Source organism: Alexandromys fortis, unplaced genomic scaffold, assembly GCF_014885135.2.
Source record: "Alexandromys fortis isolate MF-2015 unplaced genomic scaffold, M_Fortis_MF-2015_v1.1 scaffold_24, whole genome shotgun sequence".
Taxonomy (NCBI): domain Eukaryota; kingdom Metazoa; phylum Chordata; class Mammalia; order Rodentia; family Cricetidae; genus Alexandromys; species Alexandromys fortis.
The window spans coordinates 3,170,994-3,187,909 of NW_026067906.1; the positions used below are offsets into that span (position 1 = coordinate 3,170,994).

Below are 16,916 nucleotides of genomic sequence, written 5' to 3' on the forward strand. Positions count from 1 at the left end.
TAAAAATTAGCTACGGAATCCACTGTAGATTTTGGGAGAAGGATGAGGGTCTTGGTGTGGATGTGTATGAGTGTGGGTACCAATGGCATACATGGGATGCCAGAGGCCCACATCATCTACCTCGATTACTTCTCTGACTTTTTTTTTTTTCAATAGGATCTCTCACAAAAGCTGGAACCCTCTGAATGGCTAGCCAGGCTGGCCAGCAAGTTCCTGGAATCTGCCTGTCTCCATCCCCTAACGCTAGGATTATAGTCACTGAAGGACTCAGGTTCTGATGCTTACAGGAGAAGCACGTTCCCGACAGAGCCAATGTTCCATTCCCCATCAAGATGGATCTCCAACAATATACTGGTTGTGTAGACAAAGGTCAGGCCATACCAAAGATTCTTGGGAGATTAATCTCCAGCCCTGAATGGAATTGAATTAATTGGACTCTTCCATTAAATTCTTGTATGAGTGAGTTGTCTAAGATAAATACATCATTAGCCACCCTCCCACATCAGTAGCGAGAGTATTTCAGAATATGTAGGAATCAAATCCGTAGTGTTGTTTTTATTGCTGAGATGTTTTGACCTCCTTGAATTCTCAGATCTTTTTGGTTTTGTTTGTTTGTTTTGTTTGCTTGATTTTACACTCTCAACTTTGGTTTCCCTTCCCTCCTCTCCTCCCAGTCTCTCCCCATCATCTCTCCTACCCATTCCTATACTCCCCCTCCTCTCAGACCTTTCTTAAGAATGATTATCTCTGAACTCGTTTAAGCCAGTCTACCAATCCTAAACAGTTTTAGTTTACCAATGAGAGCTCCTTTTTTTTTATATTTAGTGATAACGATTACTTAGTCAATATTTTCCCCACCACAAACTTCCTACTTTTTCTTACAATATGCTCTTTGTGAATATGCCCACCCGTTCTTATTTGTAGTATATGCCCAGTGTTCATATCACATCAGCTAGATCCTAAGGTGGAATCATGTGACTGAGGTACTTGCATGAGTGTGTCGTAGTACCTGGAGATTTCCAGTTAGAGAGCTCGTTTCCTAGCTGTGAACTGAATTTCTTATGTAGAATGTTTGTAACCCTTGGCACGCAGTACGCTTCATGGTGCCACCTTAAACATGATAAGGGGAATGGGAGCTATCAGAGCAACAATAAATCCAATTTAAGCGTGCGTCCTCTATCATCAAAAAGAAACTGTTTACTTGAAAATCGATGTTTATAACAATGATCACCTCATCCAATGTTTCACCTGGGCTATATGTGATTTGTCAAGGAAACCGCCAGAATATAGAGCAACAGAAAAGAGGGTGGGTGAACATGGGGGATTTATGCCACTGATGATGGCAGTTTCTGGAGCTTATAGTTCATTCAAAGCTTGGGATACTTAAAGCCCAAACACTATCTTTTCCCGCAAGGCTTCTGGAGAGTTGGTTCAAGACTGGTCAAGCTGCACATAACCTCTAGACACGGAGGTCATTTGCGACCTTCCCGTTTCTAGCTGAGAGAAAATTCATACAATAGGGCACATTGTTAGTAAGTATCTTTTATCCAAATTGATAAGGGGTTTGATGACGTTGGAAGAACACATGAAAAAGCTGTTACTTGTCTGAGCAAGTTGCACATATACTGAAAAGAAAAGAAAAAGGGGGAGGGGAAGTGGGTCGACAGGGCCCACTTTAGATTGTAGAATCTGCGCTGTGATTGTCTAGCTGCTTTAAAATCAGATCTTTGCCCCACATCACTCTGAAAAAAAAAAAAGAGAATACCACCATCTATGACACTGACAGTTTCTCTCTTCCCTGTTTACAGTTGTAGCAGTATATTTATTTGAGGGGACACCTGTGCACGCCATGGTGAATAAAGGGAGCTTAGGAGACAACTTTCAGGGCTCAGTTGTCTCTTTCTATCCTGTGGGTCCTGGGACTACAGCTCAGCTCCCCAGGTTTAGCAGAAAAAGGCCTTAACCTGGTGAGCTTTCCCATGATCTCTGCTGGTTCCTACAGGAAGATTCTGTCTTCAGCTAGAACCTACAATAGTACAATTAGCTAGGACCCTACATTCTTCATTAACTTAACCACTTCCAAAGTCTTTCAGCCTGTGGAGAGACTGGTGGCCTTCAGTTGTTCTGATGAAAGGACAGTGCGGCTCCTGTTAGAGAGAGGGAGAGAGAGATTCATACAAAACACTCTTGTCACTTAGGCAATAAACCATGCTCTGACAATTTCTCATTTAAATGATTCCTTAGCGGACGTACATTTCAAAAGTTAAATATGTAAAAAAAGAACTAGGCCCATAAATTTCCTCATAACCAAATAATTGAGAACAGATAATGTCCCTGCCCAAATAAATGTATCTAAAGGAGCATAAAATTGATCAGACACGTAGAAGAAGACATAACTAAAATTATGTAAGAATGTGCAATCATATGATATGTCATACATGATAATGGAGAAGAGTTATATAATAGAATACATGCAAGTTGTAGAACTCTAAGACATTTGAGCATCGAAAGTATATGCATATACTCTTAGGTTGTGAGGAAACAAAATATATGAAAAAACATTCCCAGAATAACACATCATGCAGAAAATCAATTCTGCCCTTTCCTCCTCTCTCAAATTTGTTATATGAACAATCTTAAAATCACTGGGCCAGTGAGATCGCTTAGTGTCTAAAGGCTTTTGTCACCGAGCCTGCTTGCCCGAGTTTGATTCCAGAACATATGTAAGGAGGTGGGCATCCCCCCCAAGGCCTGGAACTCCAACCCCTTTCTGCATGAGCGCACCTGCAGACACGTGTGGATGTACTCCCCCATACACACAAATAACTAAATATTTTAAAGTATAAACCACCCATTCCAGTGAGGTGGTACATGCCTACTATATTCCCACCAACTTAGAAAGCAACTCACTGGAACCTAGGAACTTGAAACAAAATTAACCAACATGAGGAGACCGTGTCTTAAAAGATCGTTTTATTTTTTTTTTTCACCCCTTTGAGGAACAGAATGTTTTCTCTTTCATCTTTATTGGCAGCTCTACTTCTGGATTGGCTAGGTTAGTTCTCATAAGTCAGGTCTAGACATGCGAATGGTGCCTTCCTTCTACTATGAATGGGCTCATCTTGGTCCTCGGGGGTTTTGTTTTTCTAGCTGCAGGTTAGTTGTGTAACTACAATTCACCAAAATTCTGTTTCAGTTTTAAACCTATGTTCAGGAAGTAAAACCGTTTCTACAATCTTTAAAGAGTGGAAAACGGGCTCACACAGATAGGTAAATTAAATAAAACGATCCCATTTCTTTTACCTGAAAACAAAGTTTCTTAAATTAAAAATGGCATTACCCTCCTGATAGAGAAAAGAAATGACAAGAAGATAGCCTCCCTCAAGCCCTGTAAGCATGCTCTCTCTAGAAGGCTCCATTCAGCTTTCCGCAGCTCATTGTATTCTTTCTGTCACTCAGTGTATCTTGAACAATGCTCTTTACTCTTCGTGGAGTGGAGGAAGCTTGTGTGTTACAAATTAATGTCCCTATTGACAACAGTAAACCTAACTAGAAGTGGAAAGGAATGAGCAACTGCTCTGCTTCATAGAGGAAGTGATATTCGAGCCAGGCTTCAGGAATGAAAAAGAAGATTTTAGGCAGAAAATAGCGGAAAAGCTGCTTTGTGCTAAAGGAACAGCGAGCAAAGGAACAAAAAGATCAGGAAAAGGGTAGCTATCCAATGGGGCCCATTGAAAGGAAGTAGATCCTGCAATAGATGAGCCCAGGAAACTACACACACTGTGACCAACTTGTGAGTCTTTAATTTTATTCTCTAGGTACCAAGAATAAAAATCTGTGTCCTGGCGGTGAAGTGGCATGGCTTGATTTGTACACACGTAACAGTAAATTTGGCAGCAAAGTTGCAATGCTATCCGCAGATAGTTAGGTGAGATTCACAAGACTTCTCTGAAGGACGGACAATGAGTTGGAAAAAATAATCCACAGTATTAAAGAGATAAGAATGGGCAATGAGTTGGAAGAAATTACTAGTAATATTAAAGCATTTTGGCAGAAATCAGTTATTGACTATTAATTGTTAATATTTAAAGGAAAACAGTGCCTTAGGAAAATGTTAATTGTCTACTAAGTGAGCCGGTGACTAGACAACAAGAGTTATTTTTGTAAAGTTGAATTAGTTCTTCTGACATACACCCAGAGGTTCTAGCTCTCAGACTCATTGCTCTAATAACGGGCTCATAGATGGTCTCTGGAGCTTAGTCAGACCGGTATTTGGTAGTTGTCCCGGCATTGTGCTCCCAGTCCTAGACCCTGGAGATGAAATTATGCACACGGGAAGGTGTGCACACTCTTTGGTTTGCGCAAAATGATCACGAAAGCAAACAGATGTGAAGTCGCAGCTGTTTTGTGTAAGGCAAGGGATTTATGATTCAGTTTATAATAAGACGAGCCGAGCAAATGGAAGCCGTCAGGAGTAGCTTCACTGAAGAAGGGACTACAGGGCGCATTGATTCCTCCCTGGATACTGGGCAGATGTGTCCTAGGTGAAGATGAGAGAGTGGGGAAGGGAGCTGCAGGTGCACTGAGAGGAGAGCCTATTGTGGGAAGCAGGAAAATGGCTTACCTCTAGAGCAGCTCAGGATATGCCTGGGAGGCCTTAAAGTCTCTCTCTCCCTCTCTTCCTTCTGTCCTTCCTCCCTCCCTCCCTCCCTCCCTCCCNCTCCCTCCCTCCCTCCCTCCCTTCCTCCCTCCCCCCCCCTCCTAGACAGGGTTTTCTCTGTGAAACAGTCCTGGCTGTCCTGAAACTCGCTCTGTAGACCAAGCTGGCCTCAAACTCACAGAGATCCTCTGACTTCTGCCTCCTGAGGGCTGGGATTAAAGGCGTGCATCATCACCATCCTGCAGGTTCTGGATTCTCTACGACAAGAGCAGTGGCAAGCCACCAAAGGCTTTTCAGCAAAGGGGGCTCTGTAATCAGAGAATGAGTCTTGCCCTTTGACTTGTTCCTCTTTAGTTATCTAAATTGGAACTGGATGGCACCCTTTTGGTACAGTTTGCTTTGACGGTGCAGGATTCAATTCGGTGTGCCACTTTTTAAAAAGAACAGGTACATGAGGCTGGGGCGTGGCTCCCTGGGTAAAATACTTGTTACACAAGCATGTTACACAAGCATGTTACACAAGCATAAATACAAATCCTCAGTGTGCAGGTCAGAATTAATGCATGAACACATAGGCCTGTAAGCCCAGGTAGATTATGGGTGTTCAGCCAGTTTAGATGAAATTGCTGTGGTCCAGGTGTAGTGAGAGACCCTGCCTCAAAAACTATAACTTGGCAGATTCCAAGTTTAGAACTCTGACTTCCCACATATGAGCGCATCTCACACATACGTGCATAAACACAAATACATCACACACACAGAGACACACACACAAATCTGCACGTAAAATCAACATACTATCTAAAAGGAGAAGACAACCACAGAATGGTAAGTGAACACAAGACAGGTCCTGTGTTCAAGACAAAGATTTATAACATCTATTTTTTCTAAATTAAACATGCCTAACAACAACAGAAAGAGTAAATCGCCCCCAAAGTTTTCCATCAATTCTACTAAGTTTTAAAAATGCACAAAGAACTACCTACCAATAGCATCAGAAGTATAGAAGACTAGAAAGCCGTATAAAGGCTTTCTGCCCAGCCTACTGCATCTTGAACTGTGAACTGTGTGGCAAGGAGTCTACTGTTTCCACGAGGAAACACCCCATGGGCCTTGTCTACCAGGGCATCATCTTGTCTGTATTAATAGATTTTTGGTTCTCATGATAAGGATTCATGATGACCTGCATCTGCTGAAAAATATCAACTGTGAAGGCGATTGTTTCTGACCCACCGCTCATCCTAGGATGAGTTATCTACGATGTTCAATTTACTATCATCTCTTCCCAATCCCTGTCATGTACTCTTTATATTTCCTTGACCTTTAAGTCACTTGATTGGATCACCCAAATGACAGTGTGGTAACCACAGTGGACAATGTGCTGTATACCTAGACATTGCTGAGAAAGTAGACTTAAGTTTGATTTTAAAATCTCACTATAGGCTTAAAGCAGTGTCTGAGTGGTTAAGAAGACAGATTGCTCTCCCGGAGGACCAGGGTTCAATTCTCAGCACCACAAGGCAGCTCACAACCATTTGTAACTCCAGTTCCTGGGGATCCAACACCTTATTTTTGCCTCCCTGGGTACCACATGATGCACAAACATACATGCAGGCAAAATGCACAGACATGCATGCAGGCAAAATGCCTATGTATAATAAAAAATAGAATTTAAAGTGTATATGTAATAAAATGTATATGATACAAATATGCAATATTTGTCAAACATTAGGGAAAAATAAATTCTTGACTTCAAAAATAATGTTTAAATGTTTTCATGTCTCGTTATTGTGCATGCATACGTATGATGTATGTGGGGATGCACACATGCCAGAGTGTGCACATGGAAGGCAGAGGACAACTTTGTGGAGATGATGCTCTCCTTCCACTTTTACACGGGTTCCGGAGATTTAATTCAGGTCATCTGATTTGCCCTGCAAGTATTTTACCTGTTAAGTCATCACATTGGCTCACATAAAAGTAATCCTTTTCTAAAATATTTATTCTTATTCATGTGCATGTGTGTGTATATGTGTCTGCTACAAGTGTGTAGGTGCCCAGTGGGGTTCAGAATTGAGGACTGGGTTCCCTGAAGCTGGAGTTACATCCAGCTAATAGTTCTGGGACCCAAACTTGGGTCCTCTAGCAACGCAATACATGCTCTTAATAACTGAGTTCTCTCTTCAGTTCCACAAAGTAACTTAATAGAGGAAAACACTTGCTAGGCCTCAACTATTAAGCATTTCTTTTTAATATTTTACGTATTTATACTCACCTATCCCCTTCCTTCTTTGACCAAATCTATTATGTAGCCTTGTCTTGACTGGTACTCACAGAGAACCACCTGCCTCTGCCTCCTAAATGCTGGGATTAAAGGCACACACCACCAAGCCCGCGATTGTTAATACTAGTTCTTGATAAAGACAATTTATACAGAAAAGGTTTGAGCCTCAATCATTCGTTATATTTTGTTGACCGATTACATTATTAAATATACTTCTTAGCATATACTAATGCTATGAACAAGTTCACCATTTGTATAAGCCATGAACCCACATAAAGTCATCTCAGGTTTCCTTGTGGCTGCGAATGCCCGCCTGGCTTTGAACCTTGGAGACAAGTTGTACAGTCTGTTGAGAAATCTGAAGGAAAATCAACCTTCCTCAAAACCATCTCTCATTAGATCTCAACACAAATTCTAGGGATAAAGCTCTTTTGTACATATAGCAGGTATTTGGGAGATTCTGTCTGACAAACCAAAGAGCCAGTGAAGGGCTGTGTCAAGACAAGGATTGCCAGGAGGGACCCCTTAGTTTAAATTTTTTTTTTTCCACTGTGCTTATATTTGGTGCCATTTTGCTTTCTTGTTCTGGTCAAAAGGGTTTGCTGTACTTTTTGGCTAATTTTTTTTTTTTTAAATCAGTCAGTTATATAATATCTTCAGCTTTTCTTCTGGTGTCCCTCATTAAAACTTAATAATCTTATAACTTCAGAAGGACTTACTCTTCCAGCTAGGAGCTCCCACTGAGGATGCACAGAGATTTGCCTCCGCTCTGTTCTCCACAAGCTTGCAGATGAGTGACGTAGACAGGATATTAGCCCCTAAAGCAGCCATGCTCCAGTGCTTGGAATCTGTGATTTATGTTCCCTAGCACTTCTGTCAAGAATCCAAGCTGTCAGTGGAATTTAGATTGCTAAACAATTGCTTTGAAAGTGGAAAGATTATTCCGGATAACCCCCGGTAAACCAATGCAATCTCCTAAATCCTTAGAAGTGCCACAGGGAGGCCGACCAGAAGGTAAGAGTTGGCTGATAGGAGACTCAGTTTAGCAATCCTGGCTTTGAAGATAAAGGTGGCTATGGGTCTGTGAACCAGGGCAGCCTTAGAAGCTGGGAAAGGCGAGGAAATGAAGTCTCTCACTCAAGCCTGCCTAAAGGAATGTGTCTTGGCAACAGCTGATTTGCCTTCAACAATAGGCATTTTGGACTTTTGACCCCCAAACACTAAGACTAACGTGTGATGCTTCCCACCGTTTAGTCTGTGCTAAATTCTCACAGCTGCTGTCGACAAGTAACACAGTGACTTTGGCACATTCGTTTTTTAACAATGACAACCGAGCCAATCAAGGCAAGTCTGGAATACTCCTCTCTTATGAGAACGACTGGACTCCTAAATTTATACGGCTCGCTTGCTCCAAATGATTACTGATGGGGGTGCTGGTTCAATATTTTCTTTATAAGAATTACCAGATGCTTCTTTATTATCCCCCAGTTGCGCTTAAAAATATTGAAGTGCTTTTGGAAAATCAAGAATATTATTGTTTGGCATTTTTTAAAGGCAGTATATACAAGGTTTTGAATTTAAATCATAACTCTCTTACTTGGCTATTTGGAAAAATTAACCTCCTGAGGCCATTTCTTTATCTGTAAAATGGGACACATATGCAGGCACCAGGTCCATAGAAAAGATTTAAAGAGATAATTTATGCATAGTTCTTACACAACACCTAGTACGTAATAACTGAGCCATCGCATAATGGTGACCATTGCATTATCGTTCCGATTTTTACGAACTTTCCTAACCAAAAAGTGGATCTTTAAAACCATTGTGGTGAGGACAGCTCGCACATTTAGTAATCTCTTTCAATTTCGTTTTCAAAAGGCGCTGTATGTAGTAAACTGTTCGGAAACATCTCCTTTAGTAACATTTGACCCTGACTCAATACGTTTCTCACTAAAGTAATTGAGGGGGGAAGAAAGAGAGACGGGCCAAGACACTGGCTAAACCATAGATTGTAATTAAACTTTTTTTGCTGTTGGTTCTATTTCCCTAAGGCGGGGCGGGGAGAAGTCTTTGCTCAGAACCAGGTGAAGTCTGTCGCGAGGCTTCACGGTGATAGACGGAGCTGAGACCCTCCCCGGAGCGCCGGGTGGAACCGCAGTCCCCAAGCGGTGCGAGGTGAGCCTGCTGCAGATCTGGGTCGCGCTGCCCGGGCGACTGCTGCAGGTTGCTCGATCGAGTCCACTGAGACGCCCCTCGCCCCAGTGGACTCTGGCCAGGACCCAGGCGGGGGACGGACGGACGAGGCCGGATCGGTCGAACCTCTGGGACGATCCCCGCCCTCCCTCCGGAGCGAGCTACTTGGCTCCCCGAGGCTCCGGAAGGGAAGGAGGCGTGTCCGAAGCGAGCGGGCGGGCAGGAGGGAGCTGTATATATAAAAAGCGCTGGCGGCTCAGCAGTCCGGGCTTCATTTGCTGTCTGTCGCCGGGACCGGGAGTGTCGCGGGAAAGCAACGGCCGAGGATAGGGCGCTGCGCTCGGGCTACCCAATGCTGGGACTATCTGCAGCCGCTGCTCGTGCAATATGCTGGAGCACCAGAACAGCTAAACGGAGTCGCCACACCGCTGCCTGGGCTGGATCGCAGCGCTGCCTTTCCTTATGAAGAAGACACAAGTGAGTAGGGCACGCCCGGGAGGTGCTCGAAGCCTTTCCAAGAAAATCGCGCCCGGAGCCCTGGGGAGCCCAGCGTGCCCTGGGACCGGCAGCAGGGCCATGTGGGGCTGCGCCCGTCGGGTGAGCCAGCCAGGAAGGTGCGGGGGAGGCAGGCGTGGTGTGCGAGCCCGAGCCTCCCCGCTGCGGGGGTTAGGGGTGAGCCCGGGAGCTGGGGAGCGCCAAGGGTGAGAGGGAGACGGTGGCAAGTTTGCAGCCGCAGCTGCGAAGTTTGGAGCTGTCAGTCGCAAGCCGCAGATGCTGGCTTCGCTCTTTGGCCTGGGAGTTCGACTTCTCACAGGGAAGGCTGTTTTAGCGAGGGAGGTCTTTCCCCGCGGATTCGGGGAGATTATGAAACAGCTTCCCACGCGCCACCCTCGCTCGCTCTCGCAGTCAGATTTATCTGTGCAGTCCCCAGGTGGGCGCGGGACGCGGTGCGGACGCGGGTGCAGCCACTGGAGTGAAGCCAACCCTGAGCTCCTAGGCGGCAGCGCCAGGCGGGGTGTAGAACCTGCCCGGCAGGCGGGGAAAACTTGGCAGCCTGAGAAGTCGGCCGGGTTCACAGCTTTGGGTGGGCCCTTCAGAAAGCTCTAGATGGAGTTGTAGTACTTCCACACTGCATGAAGCCCTCTTCCATTACAAAACAGTAAAAGTTCTTTTTTTTTTTTTTTTCCTTTTCCTTTCTTTTTCTAAATGTGCACCTCCTAAGGATAGTTATTGAGATAATGCCCGGGGTCGCTAAATTGCGCTTTATGCATAAAACATTGCCCGGGGGGTACAATTATGTCTTTTCTTCGTTGACGCACAGATCTGGCTCGGGGTTAGAAAGAGCTACTGTAGTATTCCTGTCTGTAGTTTTTTTACCCTTGGCGGTTGCTACCTCTTCACGGTTCTTCCTTTCTGATTTGTTCTGTTAGCTGCAGCAGGTTGGGTAAAGCAGCTCTTTCACTTCTGTGGGTGATTGCAGTTTCTGAAATGTACGGAAGGGAATGAGATTTGAGGGTTTGTACTCATCTGCTGCATTGATCAGGACGTCGGTGTGTTGCAAGTAATTAATTAAATTACTCCTATGACGTTTTATTTTAAATAGATAGCTAGGCTTGGAGACGGACCCATTAGGACACAGCAAGAATAAAGCACCTATCCTGGGCTTGGAAAGGGACAGGGAAGGGAGCATGGCTTGGCATACTCCAGTGTTTTCCCTAGAACACTCTCCCTGAGTCAGTGAGGGGGGGGGTGGGGGGAGAAGAAAAATGAATGGCAGGTATCCGCCCCTGCCTGCAGGTTAGTTTTTACCCAAGGCAGCACACCTGAGATCACCATAGTGTGCTTCTGAGATGGGGATGTGAACAATTCCTGCAACAAAGAAAAGTTTTGCTGTGTTTGCTTGGTGTACGTGCCTTCTGCTTTGTGGAATAATAAACAAGGGTGGGGTACCAATTTCTTTTCTTATAAGAGCATCTGCTTCCATGAATAATGGTGGCAGCTCCGAATGGAGCAGCTTCTGGTTCCGGAAGAGAGCCCCAACCTTCTTATTTAAACAAGAAAACAGGAGACAGACAAGGTTAATGTCCAACACGCCAAAGCCCAGCAATGGGCTACGGAGTCACTCTGAGACTCAGTAGGATTGATGATCCTTGCACCCTCTTTGCAAAACAAGCGCCGAGAGCTCTGTAATCGCCTTTCTCGCTTTGATGAAATGGCTGTGTAAATAGGATTACATGGAATAATTCCATTGAAAACCAGAAAGAGGTAGATCCAGCCTGAAAGGCTGTGGCCGGTGGCAAAGGGTGACTCAGTGCTGCCGACCAGAGACATGTGAGATGACTTAAGTATTTTAGAAATTTGACCTGTTCGGACCAAGTTAAAGTGCAGGCCCTTGGGGGGAACTTGCTGCTGCTGCTGCTGAAGGGTTTGTAGGCAGAAAGAGGGGAGTGCTCTCATTGAATGAAGGCGCTCATTGTCTCCCCTCTAATGGCCTTCAAGGTCTCCTTTAAGGATACTTCTAGCCATTCACATTCTTGTTCCTAAAAAATTGGACACTGGGGAGAAAAAAAAAAGCACAAAATCAATCAAATAATCCACGGCAATGAAGGAAGGGATTAGATTCTCTTTCCGGTAGTCAAGTCTCCTCATCCAAGAGTGGCAAGGAAATTTTCTGCACAGCTGTGCCTGTGTAAGGGCATGGTATAGGGAACCGGACACTAAGAGAAAGCCAGGCTTTTCTTCTTCTTCTTTTTAATTTTGGATGTTATCTTTGCTTGGAAGGAAAATCTATTAAATACTCTACTGTCAATATAGGAACAATACCAACTTCCCTTCTAGCCCCCTTGTTCTGTATGCTCTCGTTACCCAATAAGTGATAAAAGAATTTAATCATAACCCTTTAAAGGATTTCAATCTAAGTTATACAGCTTGACAAGAATTGTGGAGACACCAGGCATTTTGAGCCTTCAGTCAAACTAAATAAGTGTGAAAATTCCATCAGCAGCCACTTGGGGCTTGATGGATGACCCTTAGATTTACTTAGTACCAGTGATAGACTTCAGTATTTGGAAAATAAGTACACACAGCGTCATGCTGAGCAACCAGGACAATAAATTATGTCTTAAATCTGCAATGAGGAAGGTCTTTTGTATTTTTGAAGTTTCTCTTTGTGTTTGTTCCCCCCACCCCCATAGTGCATGAATTTACGGTATCTAAAGAAAACTGTGACTCTGGCTTAGACACTGTACCGCTCTCAATAAGCAGCTATTTTTAAAAACACAGGACCCTAACACGATGCATTACAATTGAGAGGCCATATTGCAAGGCCAGTGGTGTGGTCAGCTTGCTGCGTTCATGCTTTTGTCTGTTGTGTGCTTACATTTTAGTCCCCTACAGGTTTCCATAGTTGTGGGTGCTGTGGATGTCAGGAATCCTGAGACAGGAAAGGTCTGTCTTGAAAACAATGAGGAAGGGTCTATTTTAGGGCTAGAATACTGAAGCTCCCAAGGAAGCAACACATAGGATTTTAGCTTTTACGATACTAGAGAAATACCCTCTTTCCGTGTATGAGATATTTGTCACGCGGGTGACAGTGGCAGTTACGATATAGGACGTGAACGTGTTTGTTAAAAGAGCATTTTAAAATCTCGTCCCTGCAGTCACTCAGTTTGCAGTGTGTGCTTCCAGTAGTCCTAATTCATGCAGCTTTTAATTGATACATTCTGCCAAGACTTTGAGGCTCAAGTGCGAAGTCGATTACATTTAACATAAAACAGGGAAAATAACCATATGGGAATCTGAAAGTCGGTGCCAAACCAATTAAAATTGCTAAATTGTATTTATGTCCCTAACTGCTGATGTGAAGATAGCGAATCCTGAGTGAGCCTTTGCTCTTTGCTGACAGGTGAGCTGAATCTCACTGCCACCTTAAGTAAGGTTGAAAATGAAATCCCTGCCAAAATAGCTCCTCTTTCAGGGTTGGAAGTTTCTTTTAAGTTCCTTTTCCTCTGTCTCCCAGTTGGTGGAGCACCTCAAACACGTGTTAAGGGGAGGACTCTAGGCTTAGCCTGTGAGAGGCTTAGGCTTTAATTCCTGTTTTACCACTGGGGAGACAAATGACCTTAGGCAAACGGCGTCTTGGGATTTCCGTTTTGTAATCTGTGTGATGTTAGTGAAATAGTTATGAAGATGTTTCTCAGATGGTGGCTGATGGGACTAAAGGGGATAGACAGTCACTGTCCCCGAACAGTAGCTCACTCTAACTACTGTCTGAAGGGAATTGCCTTCCCGCCAATTTAAAAGCCAGAGGAAAATGACCTCTGAGGAGCAATGCAGAGAGCCAGCTTTTCTAAATCCGGATCCTTTAATTCAGCGCCTGGCCTTCATTACAAGCTGACTTCTGATTGTCAGTTGTCCTTAGCACAGACCAAACTAGGAAGGCCCGGACTCCAGGATGGTGCGTGGACCTGCCGATGGGAAGCTCTCAAGTTTTCATTCAAGTCGAAAGTAAAGGAGAGAACTAGAGTGGGATCCAGAAAATACTGGGGGGACACACGTTCCTTTGATTTACTCTTCAATTTATGTACTTGTGCCAAGTTCATCATTGGGTCTGAGGGCCTGTCGTCCTGAAGACGAAGGTCAGCTTGCTCTCTGTGTATTGTCATTGCTCTTCTCAGCGAGGCTGTACATTCATCCCCTCCTTACCAGGCAACAGCTGGTGATATTTCCCCCCATTCTATGAGTTTGGGGATGCCCCCCCCATTTTCTCAACTTCTGCGACGTTGCCATCTGTAAATCAGGGTAAGACACTGGGCTATAAATCTCTGAGTAGAGATCTGTTATCTCTTCAAGTAAGTGAATCAGCTGCAGCTGGAGCAATTCTGCCTTTGGTCTTAGTCTCCCCTGTGGTGAGAGAGAACACCCAAATGGGATGCTTGAACAGTAGCTGTGCCCGGCAGTCGGGCACTCGGGGCTGTTGTGTCTCTGCTTCATGGAAACCATTGGCTCCTGCCCTGCTGTTTTTTGCTGCTGCCTTTTGTCTTAATTATGGGCACACTGAAACACTGTTTACTGGGGCTAGAGCTGGCATTATCATTATCCTTCCCTACCTATTTCTGTCTATCCAGAAACAAAAGAAGGTGGGGCGCTTTTCATATAATTAGGCCTCCTGGTTCTTTTTTTCCCCCAGAAGGATGATGTGTGTCATCCGAGGGAAGACTGTTGTGTTGCCTGTATCCTTTGGGCTGTGTTTTGCTGGTTGCTTCTAGACTAGCACACTGCCTTGGCTATTAGGGGACTCTGGTGTTCTTTTCTTTTTTAAATTTCTTTATATTGCTTCATTGGTGTCTTGCCTGCGTGTAGGTGGGTGAGGGTGTCAGATCCCCTAGAATTGGAGTTACAGACAGTTGTGCACTGCCATGCGGGTTCTGGGAATTGAACCTGGGTCCTTTTGAAGAACAGCCAGTGCTCTATTCATCTGAGCCATCTATCTCTCCAGCCCCTGTGTTCTTTTTATAACCTGGATATTGAGTTGTGTGACTTTGGGAAATCTTCAGACCCCCTCCAAAACTGTTTCCTCATCTGAAAGATGGGAGAGTAGGGCTGGCTACTTCTCTGTGCCTTTGCTTCTAAAATCCCTTCTCTTCTAAAAATCCTTCTAAGAGAGAAATTTGAACCAGATGGTGCAGGAGCTTCCTTTTTACTTCTGACATTTTTGTAGTCATTGCTTCAGTGCAAATACAGTGCAGTATTGGGAGACATTAAGGTTTAATCTTTAGGAATCTCACCTACCGCTTGTTATTTCTCTAAAACAAGAATGATGTTTCTAATTGAAGACCTCCACTCTCTTCTAATGTTCTGAGTTCTGTGAGTGAGGAAGACTCCTAAATAGACAGACAGTCCCACAACGTCCGTTTTCGAGGTCATGCTTCTCTGTGTCGTCCTGCCAGACTCCAACATCTGTATGGGGGTGAAAGCAGAAAGACAAACCTGGTGATGTGGCAGAAAGCATGAGTAGAGAGAACCAGAGGGAGGGCTGTGTGCTTTCATCTGTCTCTAGGTATGTGACTTTGGACAAGTCACTGAGTCTCCCGCATCCCTGAGTCGCATCCATGAGTTAATACTGAGAAGACAGTGGAGGTGAGGGGCAGCAGCTGCGGCTATAGAAATGGACAGAACAGGGAGGCTTGGGGGAAGGCTTGCTCTGTAGTGATGTTTGCCAAGTCCCTGCTTGCCTCAGCATTTACCAGGGTCCGGAGTGCCTCTAGAGCAGTCCCCGTCCACCTCACTTCCTTGGCTAATACTAGATACAGGACGCATAGCTGGCAACAGATTTTCTTCAGATGTCAGAAGCCACGATTCTCCTTGTGGACGTCAGAATATTTAAACGTCAGCTGGACCGTCCTGCCGCCAAGAGACTAGAGATTCCTCTGAAAAACTGTGCATAGCCACGGCTACAATGCTCAATTCTGAGTGTTGCCAGAGAGTAATGAGTTGCCTATTAAAAAGAAAGTTCACAATTGAGGCACTACTCCAGACAACTGAAAAACAAAGACAGCAATAGCCGTCCTTTGGTTATCGGGATGCCCGGTTCACACTCGAGGCTGCACCTGTAGCTGCTGGCGCCGCTTGGCTCTCTTGAGGGCTGTGGATTAGAGCCCGGTTTTGTCGGGAGGGGCGTGATTAGGTGGCCTTTTTTTGTGTGTGTGTTCTCTGCACACAGACGGCAGCTGAAACATCTCCTCGTTGCCTTGCAAAGAATGCCTTTGCTCACTAGGGTGACCGCGAAAGAGGGCGTGAAAAGAGCACAGAGAAACCCATCCATCCACAGTCCCCCGCTTACAAAAGCAAGCCTGGGTCATCTTTGCAAAAGGGCATCTCTGCTGTGTAACTATGTCCCTGGGTAAACCCTGGAGGGAAGAAGACCACAGCCTGGCCGGGAGGCGGGGAGGAGGGGCAGTCAGGGGGGTTTGCTTTGCACACATATAATTGTGTTGCCCCCAGGAGTTCATCCTAGGAACAAAAGCCCCATGGGTGCTTAGAAATTCTTTTTCACCTTGATATATACATGGACTCTCTGAAGCAAATGACCTTTTTTCATCTCAGTGTGCTTACTAAACTCCTGGGCGAATCACAGCTCATGATGGCTTGTGTGTCTTTGAGTGCACATATAGACGAGATTGCTGCCGACCTGCAAAACTATTTAGTGGTGGATGCTTGTGAAGTGTCCCTAGATACTCTACAGTGGTGAGCTTTCTGCTGTATTCTGGGGTGTCCTCTCCCCGCCCCCCAACAACCACCTTATGAAAACACACCGATTCCTGGGTTTCAAAGAACAGAGTTAAGAGAGAATATGTGCTGTTTTGTTCTAAAGGTCTTGCTGCCTCCTGGGTACTGTGTGTTATGCAGTTAAAACTCAAGTCGCTGCTGGAGTGTAGCAGGCTGAGTCCTGGGAAGGGAGAGTAGAGATGTGTGCATAGAAAATAGTTTATACCATGATCTAGAAAACCAAGCCCAAGGGATTGCGAAACAAAGCCCAGGAGTCCTGCGCCAGGCCATTATTTAGGCTTCTATATACACTCACACTTGAGCGCGTAGGAAACGATAAACACATGAGGCCTTCCCAGTTTTCACCACCAACCCAAACTTCTGTGGCTGCTTCTGTCTGGATCCGGGACACTAGTCAACAGCTTGTGCTCGGCAGGCCTCACTGGAGACCTTTTTGGTGCATCCTGCTAGGTGGAGCGCCACACAGGTCTCTCCCCTTGGAAGTTGCAGCTT

General features: G+C 44.9%; 1 protein-coding gene across 4 annotated transcripts in view; it reads left to right on the plus strand.

Moving 5' to 3' along the window:
- The first annotated feature begins 9,084 nt into the window (after positions 1–9,084).
- Positions 9,085–16,916, plus strand: part of Kitlg (KIT ligand) — an 85,084-nt gene continuing 77,252 nt past the window's right edge. For 2 of the 4 annotated variants that reach the window (XM_050135500.1, XM_050135503.1), the window contains exon 1: positions 9,086–9,614. In XM_050135500.1, the coding sequence (XP_049991457.1) occupies positions 9,600–9,614 (15 nt within the window). In that variant the 5' untranslated portion in view covers positions 9,086–9,599. Of the gene's footprint in view, positions 9,615–16,916 lie in introns of all 4 variants that reach the window. The other 2 variants (XM_050135501.1, XM_050135502.1) reach the window with 2 other exon arrangements.